The sequence below is a fragment of the Lissotriton helveticus genome, chromosome 9 (genome assembly GCF_964261635.1).
Source record: "Lissotriton helveticus chromosome 9, aLisHel1.1, whole genome shotgun sequence".
In the NCBI taxonomy this organism is placed as follows: domain Eukaryota; kingdom Metazoa; phylum Chordata; class Amphibia; order Caudata; family Salamandridae; genus Lissotriton; species Lissotriton helveticus.
Genome location: NC_136070.1, coordinates 346647332 through 346663881, shown reverse-complemented (window position 1 = coordinate 346663881; position 16550 = coordinate 346647332). Strand labels below are relative to the sequence as shown.

The window sequence follows — 16550 nt, the reverse complement described above, 5'->3', positions numbered from 1 at the left end:
TGAAGAAACTGGGTCAAGAGTTCTATTTTGGCAAGATCTCTTCCAAGAACTCATCTTTATCCTACATCACATGTAATTTAACTTAGCAAAGGCCAGTAACCCTTTCCACAAATGCATGAGCTGTCGTACCATCTGGTCGGTGGGGGGAGGGGTGTTTTACAGTACACGGCTGCAAAGAAAGATCCTCCTGTGGGTCCATCCTGCATTCATGCCATGGTTCATCCACACCATCTGTAGAGACTGGGTCTTTATAGGGACCAGAAATGGCTATGACATACTTAGTGTCCACATCAATGTGCACTAGATGTGATGGTGATTGAAAGTGCACCAGTGATTGAGGTGGTTGTGGTGGACTAGGGTATGTAGGCCACTTTGGTATGAAAAATACTGTTACCTCCTCAGATATAGCCTCTTCCTTTTCCTTGGGCGCATTTGTACCGCTGATATCTGATATTGGGGATGCGCAAGAATGTGTCTTGTAATACTGTTAATGTAGTCTGCCTAAAATCTGGCTTGTTCCCTTCCTGTGACTGTGTAGCTTCTTTAGATGTCAAAACTGGTGTTGAGGCCTGTTTCGCAGCTGACTTTTCGCACTGACCTCAATGTCAAGGTGAGGGTCTCTGGATTTTTTAGGCCAAGAGTTCTCAGGGGCAGCGGTCAGTAACAATTGTCAAGGCCTTTTAGGTGCGGTCTTAAGGTTAGAAGCCCAACTCTCTTGAAGCGGATGCTTGGCTGGGAGTCAAGACTCCGGTTAAAGTCGAAACCCGCATTGAAGAAAAATTGGATACTGTGTATTGTTTCCTGGCTATAGGCCGACTAGAGGACATCAAGACAGCTGGTTTGCAAACCCAGAATCTTCTGAGGACATGTATTCTGGTCTCTGGTCACCGTGGCCTCCTCCGATACTGGATGAGCCTCCCCCTTTCCATCTCAGTATGTTCCCTCAATATCCTCAATGCTAGGCTCTTTCAATGGCCCTGGAGAGCTTCAGCCCTGTATTTTTTAGTGTGCCCACCAACGTCACCACTAGTAACAGGTTTTCTTATTTTTAAGTGCCTGGCAGGCCCAACAGTTCAATTCCTCATTGTTTTCTCGATAGAAAGATGTTAAAGGAACTATGTTGATTTGACTAAGGGAACTTGCTGTTGCATTTAGGGCAAAACTGGAAAGGCATGTTCTCCATAAATCACCCGAAACTTGGCCTCGAAAAGGTCAGAAAAGCACTTTACAGTTACTGGGTATGTTGAAGTCTCCAAGTAACATAGGGTGGATATGCTGCTGCAAGTTGGATGTGATCAAATCTAAGATTTAATCTATAAAGATTTTGTTGAGTACGGAGATCTCTGGATCACTTGGGAGACTGATATGCTGAAAGAAGGAGGTGTCACGAGAGGATTTAAATTTACTTTGGTTTTGCTATGTCACTCCGGGTGCGGTGTCAAAGAGTTTTCGAATGACTTCAAGTTACCCTCTTGTTTTGTCTATGTGGTCTTCCTGTTGGAAGCTGTAGTCTGTAAGGATGAGGATATTGAGGATGTATATGCGGTGGCTGTGAGCCAGGTTTCTGTAATTAAGAGTGCATTAAAGTCATGCTCTGGGATCAGGCCAGATATGTCAGGAGGATGGGTGACTGCACAAGTGTGCTGCAAGGGATGCATGTGTACAGTCAAATGGTATGTTGATGAAGCTGTTAGTGTTAGATAGGTACTAAGAGTGTAAAGACTGGGTTTGATGTGAGAGTTAGTGTATAGCAATTAGCGGTGTCTTTGTGACACATAGTGAACATGGCACACTTAGGGTGTAGGGGGGAAGCTGAGAAGATATGCTCTGGGGGGTCTCTAGAAGAACTTCAAAGTGGTCTGTGTTTGGCTGATAGAATGCATTTCGGGAGTCACATTATCTTGCTGTGCACAGTGGAGCCTGAGACTATATTTCTGCCGGTTTTAAACTTTGCTAGAGGTGAGAAACAGAGCGGGTGATTGGTTTGCTGCGGAGACGTGTCAGGCAGTCATGTGACCTGCACACTGCTGAGTCTGGTTGATGTTGCACTCTTGAATGCAGATATCTGCTGTTCACCTATAAAAAGGAGTCTACTGGGTGGAAATTAGATTCAAATAATGAGCTCTATAATATACTCTGGGCACAAATGTATCACCATAATAGAGGATGATCCCCACAGTAATAAGTGTCACAAGCAAAACAATTTCAATTTTACATTTAGATAGCTCACTAATACCAGCGGTCTCTAGGCGCTTCGTAAGCATGAAAGGGAAGTTCAGACAAATTATCTGCATGTCCGCTTGAGTAGCCAAGACCTTAAAATCTTTATAACTAGCTTCCTACATAGGGATTCTAAATCCTCTGGCTGTTTTATCAAAGAGGTGATTCAGCACTAACAGGGAACTTTAAGAGAAAGTAATAATCTTCCTAATCCTCATAATCCATAGGATAACTAAATGGACCTGATCTTGTTCCTATGGACAAAATTTAGGGATACAAGTAGCCAGTAAAATAAACGGACTCCTCTTTGTGATCAAAGTGTCTAAAGTGAACATCCCTGGAACAGGCAGTGTTTCCTTGCTTTTAGAATCCTTTCTTAGTTTTGGCTAAATTAAGCTCTCAGGGTCAGGGTTATGCTCACTTTCCACATGAAATAGTCATATAGAAGGAGTAGACACCCTAAATGTAGGTAGCCCATCGGCTATTACCTGTCACTACCCCTAACACCCCTGAATTGAAGACACCAGGACCAAACGGAGGCGCACAGGACCAATACCTGAGGTACCTTGCAGCATTAGCACCCGTGAGAATCTAATCCGGACTCTCCCTGCACTGAGACCAAGCAGCCGTCAAGGGATCTCACCACAGCAGAGACCTACTTCCCAAGTGGTCCAGCTGTTCTGACTTTGCACCCTCAAACGGAAAACACTGACCACCGCAAGACCCTAGGATGAACGAGCCCAGCAAACCTTTCCACTCTGTACCCGAGCGCCCCAGTCTGGGTACCAATGAACTGGCTCTGCCCCCTTGTCCCCAGGACCCTTGTGACCCGAGCTCCCATTGGAAGCTCCCGGACTTGTCCCCAAGTCTCCATCTGCAGCCTGTTTCTAGGTGCTCCTCCCCCCCTTCTTTCCACCGGCTTCGCGTGCACAGCTACCAACCCGACCAGCACCTCTGCATCCAGATGCCCCTGGGCATGCAACGAGTAATTGCTGGTGGTACTTTGGACCTTGGCCATTATTACCCTACGTGCCGACGAAGACCACAAGGAACTGATTGCAAATAACTGTATACAACATATGCCTTTTCTCCCCTAGACAAGCATTGCTGAGTAAAAACGCATTGAATTAAACGATTTACTTACCTGTAAAAATGAATAACTAAAAAAGTACTTACATGATAAAGTAGTTCTTGGTATCAAAATATATATAAAAATAAAATGTATTTTTCTAAATTGGTCTTGGATTTATTCTTGAGTGTGTGTGTGTCTCGTTTATTGCCACTGTGAGTACAACAAATGCTTAGCACTACCCTCTGATACGCCAAACTACTCGCCCACACTACCACAAAAGACAGCATTGGGATATCATTTGTGCCTCTGTACACTAATTGTGGTTGCATGGACTCTTTACACAGTATACCTCACTTTGATCGACTATATAAAGAGCCAGCTTTCTACAGTTGGCTTGTTGGAAGGGACACTAGGCAAGAATGCTCATGATTGCCATATTTTTGCACGTGTGATGAAGCCCTTAGTGTGAATATGGCAAGAATGCAAAGGATGCAGAATATATGAGGAGACACATAAAATAGCACTGTTTGTAGAAGTGTATTGCTGCTCCTCTCAAATCCATACACAGAGTTGGATGTGCTCTGGTTCCTTAACAGGTTTGTTAGGATCTCAGGACTTCGCATGAACAGAACCATGCCCTGCCTCTTTTTGTGGGGTGATGTAGTAGATGAGGATATCAAATGGGTGGAAGGAAGGGGTATTAGTTTAGCTCCAGATACCTTTAAATATCTGGATGTCATAATATATAGGACCCCAAAAGATGTCTTGGTTTTGCTGTGGACAAGACTTAGCAGCACTATGCAGACTGTCCACTTTTTGATCATGACTACGGATATCAGTAATTGGTGATAAATAGTGTTAATTAATTCTCCGGAAAATATTGTTTTTTTCTTAAATTTTTTTGGGTTGTTTACATCCTTAACCGAGAAATTACATATGTAACTAAAGGTATATTTTGTTGGTGTAAAATGTCAATAAACATATTTTTAAAAATTAACGTACCTTCACCATTGTCTATGCCAGACATGTTGATTGAAGGCCCATTGGCACTACTGCCTTGGATGCTCTTCAGCTGTTGCTCAAGTCGTTCAAGCTGGTAGACTAGGGAGTTTTTCTCTGTACTGAGACTCTCAAGCATTGTTTGCTTCTGTATCAGTGTTTCAGTCAGCTGATGTAATCGGTTCTCCAGCTCTGTCTGACTGCTACTACTCAAAGCTTTATTTGTGAGCTAGAAAAATGAACAGAATAGGATATACATTTTGCTATTCCATTTACTATGGAATTACCCACAACATGAAACAAAGATATTTTGAACCTAAAGAAAACTTAATTTTTCTCCTTGTTGTACACGGCTGTTTTTTTGCCAAGCTATTGATTGGGATATAGCTCTCAGACTGATAATCAACAGATAGGGTGAAAATAACTGTTACATGTGGTTTCTCAATGTTTCACTACATGCACACCACTACATGCTCAAATTCAATTCCACAGTCAACAAACATTGGCAAAACCAATTGATCTGGCGTTGTCTGCCAGCCTTCTGCCAATTCTTGTTTTTTTATTATGGTTTTTGCATAGATTTATTGTTTGGGAATATGCTGGACCCTCATCCATCAAAAAATAATTTACTACAAATCAAAAAGGTGTTTTTGTCTAAACAAAACACACATTACCATAGTGTTCCCGGGCACTTTGTGTGTGGATGTGTTCCTCATGAAATGGAGGCATGCCATAAATCAAAGTAAAGTCAGCCAATGGCAGCATTGAACAGAAACATTGCACTTTAATGCATGCTGGAGTGGGTGGAGTTAAAATAAGAATGAAACCAACCATAGACTAATGGATAAAGTCTGGCTGAAATCCCTAAAAGTAACTATGTTATACAACACATTTTAGTAAAAATCAAAAGGTCTTGGCTAACACAGATCTAAAGTCAAATAGTCTGGCATTGGTTGCAAGCCTCTTGACTATGAGACGGAATTAAAGAAAAGGATAACAAGAGAAAAAGAGAGAGAGAAAAAGAGTAAGAGCAAGAAAAAAGGGAACGAGGGAGAGAATGGAAAGAGTGAAAGAAGAAAAGAGTGAAAGAGAAGGAAAAACAAAAAAGAAAGAACGAGAGAAGGAACACAATAAGGAAGGAGGAGGGAAGGAAAGAAAGAAGGGAAGCGGGATGGAAAGAAAGAAGGCAAGAATGAAAGAAGGCATCAGAAAGAAAGAAGAGAAGGAAAGTGAGAAGAAATAGTGAGAATGAATAAAGGAAAATTAGAAAGGAAGAAGGAAAGTAGGGTACAAAGAAGGAAAAGAGAAAGAAAAAGAACGAGAAAGAAAGAAAAAGAGGGAAAGAACATGCGAAGGAAAGAGAGGAAGGAAGAAGAAAAAGGGAAAGGAAAAAGAATGAAAAAAGACGGCAAGGATGAAAGAAGATAAGAAAGACAGAAAAAGAAAGACAGAATAATTAAAGAGAAAGAGAAAGAGAGAAGGAAAAAGAAAATAATTAAAGGCTAGAAATTATGAAAGAAAGAGAAGGAAAGAAAAAAGTATAAAGAGAATAACTTAATACAGAACAGTTTCAAATGGACACAATCTCATCTGGTATGCTGTGAAATAGCAGCAGGCAGAAAAGCAAAACACTCCAAAAGGAATTTACAACTGCATTGGCAGGACATGGGATCTGATAAAGATGGAATGAGCATCAGAAGCGACCTGCTATCACATCAGGCTCTAAGCACAAAGGCACCACTTAAGTAATTATAGAGAAAAAACAAAAACAGTGGCACTTAAGGTAGCTAGCTTGTGTATGGATGTTATCCTTGTGAGAGAGCAAAATGCAGATACTCATAGTGACGTTAACTAGCGGCTTCTGTAGGCTATCCACTACCCCATGCTATATGCTGTAGTGGGCAGAAGCAAAATGTGAATGACAACAACAGACCAATTGACAAAGATGGGTGTGTAAGTATAATATATACATTCAGTTACCAATGTTTTCTTACAGCTACAAAGGAACATATAACGCACAGCACTGAAAGTAAAGATTACAAGAAGGGCCCCACATAGGGGATGTAGTGGACATTCAAATGTGGCACTAAGCCTACTGGCTCTAGGAAGTACAGACAGTAGACGCCACATCACAACAAAAAGATCTGATGCAGTAATAATCTTAAACATGTGTGTTCTACCATGTTAAAAGGCTTTAAACAAAGGCAGCCTAAACTGGACTACAAAATATATTACTGACTCAATGGACTCGAGGGTGGAGAAACATTCAAATATTATAATAATTTAGTCCAAAATGCAAGGGTTTCATCCAATAGAAAGGAGAGCCCAGGCCCCAGTCATCCCACACTCCTACCAAAGCGGTCACTTCCAACAATATTATTCACTGCTGGTGATGTGAAGGTAATAACAATTAAATACATTCATTTCCAAACAGGGCATCTTTTTAGTGAGACCTTTTAAATGTATTTAATTGTTATTACCTTCACATCACCAGCAGTGAATAATCTTGTTGGAAGTGACCGCTTTAGGTAGGAGTGTAGGATGACTGGTGCCTGGGATATCCATTCTCTTATAAAAACATTTCAACAGAAAATAGAAGGCAAAATTTTATACTATTTGAATGTTTCTATTGTCAGTAATATATTTTGTAGTCCAGTTTTGGCTGCCTTTGTAAAAAATAATTTCTGTTTTTAGAATTATTCTGCATACAGATCTTTTTTAAGCTGAAAGTTTGTTTTTTGGTTACTTTGAATGTTGAAAAGGCAACAGCTGAAGATGAATCAAACATTAAACATTTAAAGCTAAAAGGACCACATTAAAAACTGTCCAGGACTTGAAAGAAAAATCATGTAATGTTTTACTTTATAAGAGATGCATCATTCATTTAAAGTTTAATACACAATAGCATGAATCAAGAGTCTGGAATAGCTTATATGCACATGATATCCTACTCACCCTTAAAAACCTTCCCCCGATGATTCAAATCATTAATGACTTCTCTTCCTTTTCAGGTTATAAAATTAATTGGGACAAGAGTGAGGCATTACCTATCTCTGATGGAACTACAAAAGCAACTATATACAGTTTCCCTTTTCACTGGCAACATTCACGCCTTAAATACCTAGGAGTTCTAGTCAATAAAGGTTTGGAAGGCATGGTTATAGACAATTTAACTCCTCGGATGTCTCAAATGCAGTGTGATTTTGACAAATAGAAGGCTTTAGGGCTCTCTCTTTGGGGTAGAGTCCAAGCTATTAAAATGGTCACTCTTCCGCATTTCATCTACATCTTGGGCATGCTTCCCCTTCAGATCCCTTTAGCCACGCTTCGATCAATCGACTTCCAGATTAAAACCTTTATATGGGGTTCAGCTAAGCCTTATCTTGCCGTGACAAATTTGAAAGCTCACCAGCAATATGTAGGAATGGGCCTCCCATCAATTGAACATTATGCCCTCGCATTACATGTCTCTCAAATATCTTATTTGTTACCAGGGATCACAGATGCTCCACAATGGGTTCATATAGAACGCCATATTTTATCCACAGATTAAAGTCTTTCTCTTTTATATGGAAGCAGCACTAGTCGTTCTGACCTCAAAAACCGGATTTTACCAGCTATGCATAAATCCTGGCGAAGGGGACATTGTTTACTAGATTCAAACCCGCGCATCCACAACAAGGCTCCCTTATGGAATAATTCAGTTATACATATTGATGGTCGAACTCTTTCTTGGCCTTTGTGGCAAACAGCAGGCATTCACTCTGTAGATAAACTTTTTCATAATGGCGATTTCAAATCATTCTCACAACTAAGGGAGGAATTTAATCTTCCTGCACAACATTCTTTTAAATACCTTCAACTCCAACAGTGTTTGAAGAAACATTTGGGATCGCCCCTTGGTCGTTTCAACTCTCACCAATATTATCCTATTTAAATACATGGGGGAAACAAAGGAGTGACTTCTGGTCATTATAAAACCTTCACGTTTCGCCTCTTTCAACAATCCCTCTCTCATAATCTTCACCTTAAATGGCAATCCCGTTTATCCGCATAAAGGAATCAGTGAAGCAAAGCTTAAATTGTTCTTATTTAAAATACTCCATGATTGGCATTGATTGCCCGTCAAATTGCATAAAGCCGGCCTACTCTCACATACTAATTGTTGGAGATGCTCCAATTCTGCTGTGACATAACTCACAATATCTGTGACAGCCCAAGTATACAACCTTTTTAGAACTATGTTGGTAAAATGATGCACGCCACAATGCCCTTACATCTACCAATCACATCTGCCAATATTCTTTTACATGATTTACGTCATTCCCCAAAGCTCTCTAAACCACAACACCGTCTTTTCTACACTGCATTGGCTACAGCTAAAATATGTATTTTACGTCATTGGAAATTATCCTCTCCACCCTCACAGGAAGAAGAATGGTTGGTAGCCATGATACAAACGGCTTCACATGAATGCACTATCTATAACCTTCAGGATCAAACTGACATATTTCTCCAGACCTGGTCACCTTTTCAAAAAACGAAAGCTAATTCTTCCGTTCCTCTCACTGCACCCACATAAGGAGACTAACTCATTGTTCTGCATCTTTGTTAATTATATCTTTCCTATAATTACTTGTTCTGTCTCTTCCACTTTTCCATATTCTTTTCATTATTACCTTCCCTCTCCGCCTATTTTTCTCCCCCACCTCTCCGTACCCTGGCTCTATCCCTCCACATTATCCTACATATTTTATTTTTTTCTCCTTTTCTTTTTATTTGTACTATTTTACAAATTTCTCCCAAATTTACTTTGTGTTAAACTTTTTGCAATGTGAATATTTTCCTATGATAACACATTTCTCTTTGATTAATATGATGATCTCATGTTAAGTTACTGACTCATATTTATGTTTGATCTATTTATATTTAATCAAGTAATCAAGTAATATCTGCTGTATCAGTTTCTTACTTATACCATTTACACATCTATTAATTCTTACCTTGCTTGCTTTCTTCCCCTTCCCCTCCCCTTACTTCTCTCTTCTTCATCTCTGCTTTGTTACTATTTATCTACTTATTTATTTAATTATTCATAATATGTCTATATATTCCATATTTATATTCTTTTGTTCATCAACAAATGTCATGTATTTATTGTCACTTTTTATAATTATAGAATCCCTCATTTATTTATTGACAATTTATTAATGCATTCTTACCCTTATTCTCTTGATGTTTTTTTATTGCAAAATTCAATAAAAATTGTCAATACTAAAAAACAAAACAAAAAAAAGAACGGCAAAGTGGAATGACTTACCAGCTTGGCGAAAGGATATTTAAAAAAGTTATAAACTATGCACAATAGGTGGATTTATCGAGAAAGTGATTTTGGAGATATCTTTTAAATAAAATAAAGAGGTTGCAAGCTTATTGTGAGTTGCAAGTGATTTCTAGATTTTAGAGACATTCCCGGGAGAGTGGCTTATGTGGTACAAGGAATATTGCTTCTGATTTTTTCACACAATCAATTACCTCAACATCATAAATGGGAAAGCATGGTCCAGAACCTGTTCAATGACCTGCAGGGGTATCCCCTCATAGCAGGGATAGGAATACTGTTCATGCCGGGGCTAGTCACATAAAGCGGCAGTGGCAGCATACAGAGTACTTTTCTCTATATCAGTAGAGTGTAGTCAACTGACCCCTCTTGTGTAAAGTTCCAGTGAGTGTTAACCTCATATGCTTGCGCTGATGTTTTGTTCCAAAGATGTGTGAGTGCTTGAGGTGGATGTGTAACACATGGGTGGAAATAGGACTTAGTGTGTGGTGAGATTAGGAATACGGAGAACAGTGGGATCCATTCTGAATGACTACTACTTTAGAGTGGTTTAAGATAGAGTTGATATAGCTTCCCCAGACAGTGGAAGTATATTGATTGATTGATTTCCTGCAGCTGGAGGGTGGAGACCCAGACACTGAAGTGAGGTAGAATGGAGTACCATTACAAATGTAATGATGGCCTTTCCAATCAAAGGCTGTTGATTAATTCTTGCTGTGCACTGCCATTTGACAGATGGTGGGAGTGTGGGGTGAGACTGCAGCTTCAGTTGTTCAAGGTGAGGAAGTTTCTAGGCCCGACCTGCTCTTTTGTCTGTTCCTTACTGCTGCTTCAGGAAGACTGACGACAGCCAGGTACAGAGCCTTCACGCTGCCATTTTTAGGATATTCCTGCCTGGAGCCAACATCATTGCTACCCTTTGTGAGAGCAATCACCTCACACAAAGGCTGTGTCTGAAGAAGAGCCAGAAGTGACAACTGAAAGAGAGCCATTCCAACTCGATGCTGAAACCTTAGTTAGAGTATCAAAATCACCTGTCAGGAAATTGAGTATATAAGTGGGATTCAAACCACTCCACTTTGTTCCGTAAGACAGTCAGTCTACCATTGGTGAGGGAACATCACCTGAAGTCTACAACTTGCTGGAGAAGCTAAGAGGCTGCCTACAGCCTATAAGCTTTCCTGCTCGCTCAGAGGGGAATGAGAGTACAGAGCCTTGCAGGATGAGAAACCCAGAGTGGTCCAGGAGTGTGGTACTCCAGCCAGAAGAAGCAGACTAACATAAGGGAAAGCAGTCAGTGTGAGCCAGGAGTGTGAGGAGTCCCCATGTCACACAGTGAATTTTATGAAGTGAGTTCTGAGAATAAATTATCCACCAGGATAGTGAAGTCCGGTATTTCTGTTGCAAACCACTGCAAGTCTGCTGCGGGAGGGGTTGCTGCATTGGCCTGGAGGCTAAAACTCATGAAGACGAGTGCCTGCCTGCAATGGAGCACAGACCACAAGTACCAAAGACATACCCCCCCCACACACATCGACCTGGAAGTCGCAAATCCTCAAGGCGAGTGCCTGCTTGCATTGGCCCAGAGACTGCATACCCAGAAGATGAAGCCCGAAACGTTGTTCAACACCAGTGTTCCAGCGAGCTGTGATGTCCCCATCCACAGTCTCCCTTCACTGATGCAGAAACCACATGGTGCAACGCCCCTGAAAAACACCAGCCAGCGCTACTGATCCACAATGCTATAAAGCAGATAACGTGATGCTGATCACGCAAATGTAAATCCTACTACTACAATACTAGGCTTTGGCAGAGAGACTACTGAACTGACTTATAAACTATCCATTAGGATCATTGATAATGATCTGCACCTGTGTCTAATCAATGCTTATATCCATATATTTGCTAAGTTACCACAGACATTCGAAGTTTGGTAGAGAGAGGTAGGAGCAGGCACTGGAGAAGGTACAAGTATTTCACTAGAACACATAGTTGAGGTCACACCTTATCATTGGATTGTGTGTAGTATTTTGTTTTGCTTTAAGATTAAAGTACTTTTATTTTAACTAAAGGTAAATACTACTGGATAATACTCTATTGTGTCTCATTGACAACTATGTTATAAGTTCTTAACCTTCACACTACATCTGTGAGAAGAATTTGACTACTTACCCTTACTACCCTGCGAGGCAAGTGAGAAAAGGGTGCAATTGGACAACTTTGTGGAGCTATAATAGGAAAGAAACCTAAACACCAGTGGCAAATTACCTCAACATCTGCAGTTGGTGCCCAGTAGACAGATCCTTTCAGAGGCCTACAGGGCAGACTGACTACCATACTGGCTATTCAGATGGTTTAGGTTGGCCTCAGCAAACCGACTCTATGTATATCTGGTGACATACAAATTACACGCAGCACTCATGACTTCTCACTTTAGAATTCACTTCCTTTAATGCTCAGCATCGAAGACCAATTTCATTTTCTGAAATTCAAGACAGCCTTGAAGACAAATATCCTCGAGCCTTTTGGTTTGCACTCCCAAATAATAATCGTGACTAGACTGACCTCAGGCTACTAATACAATTTTAATGTCAGAGGACAACTGGAAAGACATCTGTGCTGGAGGGAAAAGATATAAGTAGTGATACACAGATGCAGTGTTTACGTATAAGATAAGATATAAGGAGAGAAAAAAGGGCATAAGTATCTAACTGAGAGACAGCAGAAGAAAACACTGTGAAGGGAAGAAAGAAAGTGATTGAGACACTTGGAGGACCCCTACCTCTTCCACAGCACTTAGTTATGTTTAATTCAGTCTGTTTAAAATGTCTGAATAACTCGGAGTGCAGGTGTGTGTGTGTGAACTTTCTGTACACATGCCAGCAAATGGATAAGTATATTAGCGATAGTGTGTTTTCACTGTTTATTATATGTCACGTGATTATGGTGGACGCCACCAGGGGGCGGCGTCAACATCACTGCATAAACTTATAAAATAGCATAATGATCCTAAACATGTTGCAGCGTGACCAAGGGCTTTCGGCCCGAAACGCGTCGCTGGTTCTGTTTTTGTTTTAAATAAATACCATCTTGCTGACTCTGCTGGTCCGGTCCTTATTCTTTGCTGGCGTGGAGGCGGTGTCTGCGAGCGCAGAGCAAGCTGAGGAGGAAATAAATATATATATATATATATATATATATATATATATATATATATATATATATATATATATATATATATATATCCTACTGGCGATAGCCAGTAGGTATATATAGTTAGGATTTTTTCTCTATGGGATTTCTGAAAATTCTATGTCTAATAACTTTGGCGTTTGTGGACGGAATTGGCTGAAATTTTCAGGAAAATGGCACATTTTGTTTCTGAGCAGCCCCTGAAAATTTGGGGGGGTTTCGTCCAGCGGGGGCCGAGAAAAAAGGGGGGTCCCAAAACGTGTTTTTAACATTGAGTTTTCCATAGGGCGGTTGGACTCACTTTTAGCTCGAACGGCTGAATGGATTTCCACAAAACTTGGCAAAATTGTAGGGACTGGTAGCCCGATGTGCCTTTGCTATGTCTCAAGATATATGCTCCAGTGGTTTTTACGAAAATTAACTTTGAAAAATATATATTGGGCTACATTGGGCTATATATATGTTGGAGCCCAATGTAGCCCAATGTAGCCCAATGTAGCCCAAAGATGGCCACCAGAGACAAAAGAGCCCAAATGTAGCCCAAATATCAGCCAGGTGTAGCCCAACTATAGCCCAGTGACAGAATGTCCTAGAGTGTTCTAAAGAACAACTAGAGCGCTAACAGTCTTACTTATGACAAAAGTATGGCACACCTGAAGTCATCTTGATTGGAATAAAGTGTTAACACTTAAAACATTTAATTTGCAAAGGAACAAAATGAGGGGTTTCATTTTGCCATAGAATTGTTATATATATATATATATATATATTTCTGCTCCAACTCCTCCGTCTGAAGACAAAGAATTCTCCGCACTCCGGGGTAAGTTTACCAACAGTTGCTTTATTGCAATGACAGACGCCCTCGCGTTTCGGCAGATTGCCTTTCTCAATGTCAATGACCCTCTTGCAACATCCTGTTTTTAACAATTAGTCAGGTAGAGGAAGGACTACAGGCCAACCGGTAATAGCCAGCGCCATCTTAGAGTGGTACATATTTACATATTTACAAGTAGATTTGTATTGCAAACATGGTTTTTCATTCAGTTTATCTCAAAACATGTCCGTCCACCCTTCACATAAGTCTTTTAGATAGGTGATATGTACAAAAATTTATAACAACACCACAAGCACTTTCCTCGTGCTACTATTACCCAATTGACTCATGTCATAACGCGAAAAAATTAAGCCGTGTATCGGCAATTCTCCTTCCTTTACCAGTATTTAAAATTGCATAACCAAAACAAATCAACCATCTGTTCTTTTCAAACCATTAGATATTTCCTTATTTGTCCCCTATTTCTGTTGCGTTTTCATCGTTACTATTTACATAAAAAAGCAATTGAAATCAAATTCATCCATTGATCACATTTCTATATGAGGAAACCAAGGTTACTCAAAACTACCCTAAATTATTTACAGTTCTAGTGTATCTTAATCCAAAAGATAAAGCCCTATATACATATATATTTACATGTAAACAAATGTGCATATTCAATTTCAGGAAATTTTACACTGGTGTGATTACCAAATATATATATTTTCTGTATTCAGTTTTATATCTCTTATCCGATGCCCTCCACCTCACTGGTTATATATCAAGTTTCACACATATTCAGATTTTATCATATACCTATGTGTACCATCATGTCTTCACCACTGTTCAGACCCCAAGGCGTTTTTGTGTGGAGATCAATGATGTATCTTGATTCCAACCTGCGGAGTTTTCTAAGCCTGTCCCCCCCTCTGATGTTATCAGGGACTAGGTCTAGACCGTAGCACTGCAGCTGATTACGGTCACCCTTGTGCTTGTCTGCAAAGTGCCTTGCTACGGGATAGGCTTGATCCACTTTGTCAATGGCCCTCATGTGCTCCAGTATCCTGATTTTAAATGGATGTACAGTGCTTCCAATGTACTGGAGTCCACAGGGGCACACTAGACAGTACACAACGTATGGTGTACTGCAAGTGATGAACTTGCTGATTTTTCTCACCCTACCAGTATCTTGGATGGTATATGTGAGGGTCCTTTTGCTGTTACTGCAAGCTTTACACTTATGACATGGAAAGAAACCTCTCATGTGTTTCAGGGTGTTGGTTTTTGGGGGTATTTTTTCAAGATGGCTATGTACCAGTTTGTCACGGATAGATCTAGATTTTCTGAATGTGACTAAGGGAAAGTTAGGGACGTCCTCACCTATGACACTATCCGCTTTTAAAATGTGCCAATTTTTTCTAAGCATAGATTTTAAGTGATTAGCTTCCGATGAATAGGGGGTGATTAGTCTAAATTTGCCGGTGCCTTTGCTATGTCTCAAGATATATGCTCCAGTGGTTTTTACGAAAATTAACTTTGAAAAATATATATTGGGCTACATTGGGCTATATATATGTTGGAGCCCAATGTAGCCCAATGTAGCCCAATGTAGCCCAAAGATGGCCACCAGAGACAAAAGAGCCCAAATGTAGCCCAAATATCAGCCAGGTGTAGCCCAACTATAGCCCAGTGACAGAATGTCCTAGAGTGTTCTAAAGAACAACTAGAGCGCTAACAGTCTTACTTATGACAAAAGTATGGCACACCTGAAGTCATCTTGATTGGAATAAAGTGTTAACACTTAAAACATTTAATTTGCAAAGGAACAAAATGAGGGGTTTCATTTTGCCATAGAATGGTTATATATATATATATATATATATATATATATATATATATATATATATATATATATATTCACTGAAAAAACCATAGGTTATAGGCCATATATAGTTAGGAATTAGCATTTACAAAACCTTGAAAATTCACTGAAAAAACCATAGGTTATAGACCATATATAGTTAGGAATTAGCATTTACAAAACCTTATTTTACTCACACAAAACCATTGAAATTCGCATATATAGTTAGTTGCACTAACTATATATCGCGCACCCGCAATCCACTGCTGATCATGTCACATATTACATCATTCATGACATGGTCAGTGACATCACTGATGACATCTCAAATGACATCACTGATGACATCTCAAATGACATCACTGATTGACATCACTGATGACATCTCATTTGACATTACTGATCACATCACTGATGACATCATTCATGTGATAATACGATGAACCTCTTCAGACTCTAATATAACCTTAGATACACTCAGTGTAAACAGACACTCACAGACTGTCACTCATCCATGGAGTTACTCACACACCTAGTCAGTCATGCAAAGAATCAATCACACCTCCATTTCCTCAACTATACAGTTATACACACCTTACTTATTCAAACATATGCTAACACATATTTACTCTCTTATACAATCCCTGATACAAGTTCACAATGATCCATACAGCCACTCACACATTCACTGGCTCTTATGCACAGTTATTTATATATGTCAACTCTCACATGTACTGTGTTTTACATATGTACTTACTTTGACATGTAGTACTGAGATATACATTCACTCACCAATACACTCATGCACACAGTCAACCGCCCATACAGCTGTTTCCACATGCACTTTTGAACCCATACATCTAGTGAATCAACTGCTCACACATCTATGCACAGAGTCATACACCTCCCAGCCACCCATACACACTCTCAGTCTCCCATACAAATACTTGGGCAACCAATCAATAACCCATATAGTTAATCATATAGCTAATGATCAACACATGCAGCAGTTTACAGAACAACAGACATAATGATGCACAAATTGAGACAG

At 39.9% G+C, this 16550-nt stretch overlaps 1 protein-coding gene across 1 annotated transcript in view; it reads right to left on the bottom strand.

Moving 5' to 3' along the window:
* Window positions 1–16550, bottom strand: part of GOLGA5 (golgin A5) — a 154100-nt gene that overhangs the window by 77603 nt on the left and 59947 nt on the right. Inside the window, exon 9 of the mRNA XM_078662294.1 lies at window positions 4295–4520. Coding sequence (XP_078518420.1) covers window positions 4295–4520 — 226 coding nt within the window. The remainder of the gene's footprint in view (window positions 1–4294; window positions 4521–16550) is intronic.